At 44.2% G+C, this 6000-nt stretch overlaps 1 protein-coding gene across 1 annotated transcript; it reads left to right on the top strand.

The window, feature by feature from the left end:
• Positions 1–1274: 1274 nt before the first annotated feature.
• Positions 1275–4612, top strand: LOC138978696 (alpha-1A adrenergic receptor-like). Its single transcript, XM_070351485.1, has 2 exons — positions 1275–1462; positions 2533–4612. Exons 1-2 carry the CDS (start codon positions 1283–1285, stop codon positions 3355–3357), a joined length of 1005 nt encoding a protein of 334 aa, XP_070207586.1. The 5' UTR covers positions 1275–1282; the 3' UTR covers positions 3358–4612.
• The last annotated feature ends 1388 nt before the right edge of the window (positions 4613–6000 follow it).

Genomic DNA, 6000 nt, shown 5'->3' with positions numbered 1-6000 from the left:
GGCACCAGTCTCATTGCCACGCTCAACGACACTCTAACATCGACCCTCTACGGCGACTACGCATACAACGTCACCAACATGTCGTCATCGCCGAGTCCATTAGTGACGTCACTGAACAGCTCTTTCAACAGTTCCATGACGTCAGAAACAGTGGCGGCGCAAAGGGTAGCGAGCAGTATAAACTTCTGGGTTCCACCCTTTCTGTTCTCCATCGGTAGCGTGACGAACGTGCTGGTGATCATGGTGATGCAGAGCAAAGACTTTCGTCGCATGTCAACGTCATTCTACATGAGCGTCAGCTCTCTCTTCGACATGTTTAGTCTCGTTGTATCCCTCCCCGCACACTACCTGTACGTCAATTTTCCTCATGTGAGTTATAACAGATAGTGTTACGTATAAATATTTCTCTGACTGAAAAAAAAGTCGTTTTGGTGTGTGTGGGTTTTTTCTCGAGATTGTCATGATGTTAGAGAATCAACTTTTAATTTCTAAAATCTTCCGAACCACTTTTTACTCAAAAACTTTTCTCCTGTTAGTATTTATCTACCATTATGTTGGAGTACGTGTGAATATTGCCGTGACAGCGAAAAAGTAGTGATTATTTAAGACTTGTCGTTTTGTTAGCAAATCAAAGAATTAGATTTAACGTGCAGATAAAGAGTGAAATCACTTGCGTATATTAATTAACAACAACAAACGTATGTTGGGAGATCATCAAACCCTAGAAATGGTCAAAGTTCCAAAACCCTAACTTCAAAAACATCCGAGATAGCCTCAACGTTAAAGCTTATTGTTCACGGCCGGCCGGCCACCCATACGGGACGGACTCTGCTCATTACTACGACTCACCGATTACTCAGGTGATTCAAAAACTCCTTTAGTTCGGCATAACATATTCTTAACCCCTTAATCAAAATTAAAAGTTTACGTTATGATACTTACATTACTTTTTGTGTCAAGCGAAAAAAGAAAATCATAAAGGAATAAAACAGCACGATTTTCTTCTCAAAACAATATACCACTTCAAAAGGAAGTTGACAAAAAATCAAATCAAATCAGATTAGAATCTATTTTCTCAATCTGAGAAATTACATTGGTGGAGCATAAACACGAAGACAAACGGAAGACTAAAAGATTATATTAACATTAGAATAAATGTATTAAAAAAAACGATTCTTATAAATTATAACCAATAATCTCGCTGAAGTATCCCAGGTGACAGTTAATTACCTTCTCGCTTGTTTTTAAACAGATATTTGACAATGTGCGCGACGCTCACCCGATGTGTGCGTTCTTCAACATCTTTGGGTGGGGAAGCAGCGACATGGGGGTCCTGCTGACCGTTGCCATGACAACAGAACGGTCCCTGGCAATCCAGTTCCCCCTGAAGGCCCCGACGCTGTGCACGGTGAAGAGAGCCAAGATCGTCAGCCTCTGTCTCTTCTTTCTCGAGCTTTTGAAGGTGGGAACACTTTTGTGCTTGTCGCACGCATGCAAAGAGAAAAATGGTTTTAACAAAGTGAGAACACAAAAGTAACCAAAATTGGTACACACTTAATCACTATTTCGACAGCTTGTCGCTGCCTTCTTCAGGATGGTACAAAGCAAGGAGCCAAAGAGAAAGTGGTTGTTTATCTGTTTATTTTGCTACACTCTTTGACTGCAATTTATGTTACGTATACGGTCAAAAGCGTCATTTTTAATTTACATTTTTTTTGTTTGTTTGTTTGCTTAACGCCCAGCCGACCACGAAGGGCCATATCAGGGCGGTGCTGCTTTGACATAATAACGTGCGCCACACACAAGACAGAAGTCGCAGCACAGGCTTCATGTCTCACCCAGTCACATTATTCTGACACCGGACCAACCAGTCCTAGCACTAACCCCATAATGCCAGACGCCAGGCGGAGCAGCCACTAGATTGCCAATTTTAAAGTCTTAGGTATGACCCGGCCGGGGTTCGAACCCACGACCTCCCGATCACGGGGCGGACGCCATACCACTAGGCCAACCGTGCCGGTCTCTAATTTTTTTATTTACATATAATCGTTACATTTGTATAGTTCTTCTTTCTGTTCTATTTTCTGTCTTTTTCCTTTTGCTACTTTGTTTGTTTGTGTGCCCGAAGAAGACCCTAGGGTTAAAACGTTGCAGTTATTCGTTCCGTATTCTTCATTGACACGTTAGGACAGTATTTTTTTGTATTTTTATTTATCGTTCTCAGGCACAGTCACTATTGTTTTTCTGCTTTGATATAAGGTAAAACATGGTGTACGGTTTTTGAAAAAACCCATCCAGGCAAACCATGCTGTAACTTTCTGAGCGTGCTTCCGAAGTAACAAAATGGTGCTATCTTGTGCCATCTGAGCTTATATAGAAACTGCCACGGAATCGTCTTACCAGGTTCCAAAGTATAACAAAACCATTTTTCGTTTTTTTTTTAAGATGTAGGGGGTGCACGTGCCCCCTGTGCACCCCACCACCCACTGGGTCCACCCCTGGTTTCAAATCGGTGTCTCTCTTGTTTTCCAGGTGGGTCATTTCATATACGGCACACGCGTGTCCAGCATCGAGGTCACGGCGTTTCTCTGCGACGTCGACCTGACGTCTGACCCCACCTATGCCATCTTCTACACCGAGTACTGGCCCTACATCCACAACGTTTTCCTCCTCGTCGCCTTCATCGTCATCATCATCGGCAACATCATCATCACGGTGCACGTCAAGCGGTCCGAAGACAGCAAGGACATGGGCGAAGGGGCCAAAACCGCCGGAGGGGGCAAGGGAGGTAAGATGTCTTCCAAAAGCAGGCAACTCTCGATGATGCTCATCATCGACTCGGCGACGATCGTGGTCTGCACCCTCCCCTTTTCCCTCTACGTGGTGGTCGACCAGACGTTCAGCCTCTTCGAGGACACCCCGGAAGGTCGAGGTCAAAGCAGCCTCATCTTTGCCATCGTCTTCTACCTTCTCTACGTCAACAGGTGCGCCAACTTCTTCCTCTACTGCGTCAGCGGAGCCAGGTTCCGGACGACCCTGAAGAACATCCTGACGAAAAATTCCCTGAAGGAGAGGAGGAAGAAGGCGCAGAATTACATCTCTGAGGCCACTAACACGCGCAATATGACGTCAGCGTCGTCGGGCTTCACCTCGGACGGGGAAGGGGGGGACAAAGTGTCGATGAACCCCATGGGGCCTTCCACGGTCTCCGGAAAGGTGGCGAACGAAGAGTCCAAGGGAGTCTCCATGAACCCCAATGGAAGACCCGCTTCCACGACGTCCCTCGCTTCAGGCGGGGCTCCAGGTCTGGGCGGTACCTCAAAACTGGAGAGGCACTATGGCTACGGGAAGGCTTAGAGTGGTAAATGAAAAAGTTCGCACTGAGACAGAAAGACATTTCTGGAGTGAAATATATAGCTATAGGAGAAAACAATGGAAATGGCGCCCATTTTATGTATTCAATTTTTGTTGAAACTGTTTTGTCGATTGGCATTGTCTACCAGTTTGCTAGACCTCCACGTATGATACAATCACGGGAGCAGTCGTGAAGGAGAAGGATGACTAAAGGACGCCCTTTTTTATATTAATTTTTTGTTAAACTGTGTTGTCGATTCGCATAATCTTCCAGTCAGGTAGACCCCTGCATATGACACGTACAATCACGGATGCATACATGCAAGAGGACGATGGCGAAAGGACGTCTTTTTTTAAAGGACGAAGTCGGTCTGCTTGACATGCGAGAAACCATGGCTAAGGAATATCTCTACCGGTTCGCTCTCGGAGAGCTCATCTGGCGAGAAAGTTACGGCTATGATGCACAAATCACTGTTTTTATTTTATTTTCGTGACATCAGTGACGTCAAATAAAGACAAAAAACGCAGCTCAAGATGGACAGTAGCAAGCTGCAGATAGAGAGAAACAATCCAGCAAAACAAACTGTGAATACAACTTACACCGACTTCCAAACAAGAGAACTGATGATCTGATTCAATATCAAATATATAAAGGCATTCTATAAAGCACTTGGCCAGTGCTTCCCTGCCAACGTAACGCCCATAGCGCGCGTGAAGGAATATCCACAGAGAATGCTGAATGTCAGCACAGTGGCCACCATCCCATAAACGACATTAACGGAGTTGGACTGGTCATTTGCAGATCGTGTACAGTTAGAAAGCGTACACTCCGCAAAGCCAGAGCTGCTAGTACCACAGCAGCAGAACCTTCTCATGTGTGCTCTACATGTGGGTGAGGATTCCTGGCCCGGATAGGCCTCAAGAGCGACCTCCGCACACATCAGATGAGACACGCAAGCAAAGCATGCGTCTGTGGACATCTTGAAGAACGAAGGATGAACAATATAGGTGGAACTACACTAATCGCAATAAAAAAAACCTAAATATATACATTTAGCTGTAGAACTTTGTGATGCGGCCAGTCATAATAATAAATAATAACGGGCATTTATAAAGCGCCTTATCAGAATACTTGGTTGAAAACAGTGTCAGCTTTAGTGAGCAAACCAAGTATATTGCCAGTCTCCGGTACACTGCATGGAAACTAACTGATGAAAAATGAAACTTTGTTTCAAACGGAAGGGGAATAAATTAACTTTCTGGCAATATACTTGGTTTTACTATAACTGGCCGCATCACAAAGTTCTACAGCTAAATGTATGTGTTTAGTTTTTTATTGCGATTAGTGTAGAACGCAGGGATGTTGCTACGATCCATTTTCTTTACCAAGTTTGGCTAAATGGCCATCAAAGTTAGGACAATATTCGTAAACTTGTATGTCAGTCTCTGGCATCACCTTTTCCCCCATCATCAAAAAAAGTTTGGTTGTGTGCTGAAATGACGGCAATGTTGTCGGTGATGTGAAAGAGCGTTTTTCCGATTCTCGATGCCAAACAGCATCCCTGACAAGATGGAGCGTTTTTCCGATTCTCGATGCCAAACAGCATCCCTGACAAGATGGAGCGTTTTTCCGATTCTCGATGCCAAACAGCATCCCTGACAAGATGGAGCGTTTTTCCGATTCTCGATGCCAAACAGCATCCCTGACAAGATGGAAGCTGAATTTCCGACAATGTGACATGACATGGAGATCCTATCTCTGGTTCTGTGCAGAAACCACAACCTGTATGAGCTCGCAGATCTTCAAATATTCGAAACAAGCAATTTCATCGTATTTGAGTGATGTTCAAAATCATGCTGTGTTACCAGTTGAACCAGTAGTTACTGCGGTTTGTCCAATTAATGCGTTATCATTTAGCAAAGAGCTTCAAAAATAATCTAGCTTTAGTTTTTAGATAGAATCGTTGTTGTTTTCTGTTGTTTTTGCACTGTCTCCGACGTCATGCACGATTCACCCAAATAGCTCTTTTCAAAACTCATTGATGTCGACCCATGCAGTGATGTTACGTCCATGTAGGATCAAAGTATGACCACGTCCCATATATATTTGTTTAACTAAAACAGAAAACGGTTTATGTACACGCAAGCACAAGACCAAGTGCGCACGGAAAAGATCCTGTAATCCATGTCAGAGTTCGGTGGGTTATAGAAACCCGAAAATACCCAGCATGCCTCCCCCGAAATCGGCGGATGCTGCCTGAATGGCGGGGTAAAAACGGTCATACATGTAAAAATCCACTCGTGCTAAAAACATGAGTGAACGTGGGAGTCTAAGCCCATGAACAAAGAAGAAGAAGTTCGCTTTCCGGCCAGTGTTAATTTATATAAAGAATCGGGAGAGAATGTCCATTAATTCTACCTCTGGCATGGGGCACAAATCTAGATATTATAAGATGTTTGGTGGCTTGTTGACAGACCAGCTTTTTTGTTGGTCCAAGGGGACCATATCGTCTTTTGTTTCATCTTTATCGACCAAGGCCGAAGGCCGCGGTTGATAAACATGAGACAAAAGGCGATATGCTCCCCGAGGACCAACAACAAAGTGCTGGTCTGACAACAAGCTACCAAACATCGTTTTTGTCATCA

This window comes from Littorina saxatilis, linkage group LG10 (assembly GCF_037325665.1).
Source record: "Littorina saxatilis isolate snail1 linkage group LG10, US_GU_Lsax_2.0, whole genome shotgun sequence".
NCBI classification, from domain to species: Eukaryota; Metazoa; Mollusca; class Gastropoda; order Littorinimorpha; family Littorinidae; genus Littorina; species Littorina saxatilis.
This window is presented reverse-complemented; position numbering and strand designations above follow the sequence as displayed.

Excerpts from the sequence above, each read along its gene's own strand:
- LOC138978696 (XM_070351485.1), top strand. The coding sequence starts at position 1,283 with ATGTGTGCGTTCTTCAACATCTTTGGGTGGGGAAGCAGCGACATGGGG. Across the intron at positions 1,463-2,532 it reads TCTTTCTCGAGCTTTTGAAG|GTGGGTCATTTCATATACGG; the intron begins GTGGGAACACTT and ends CTTGTTTTCCAG.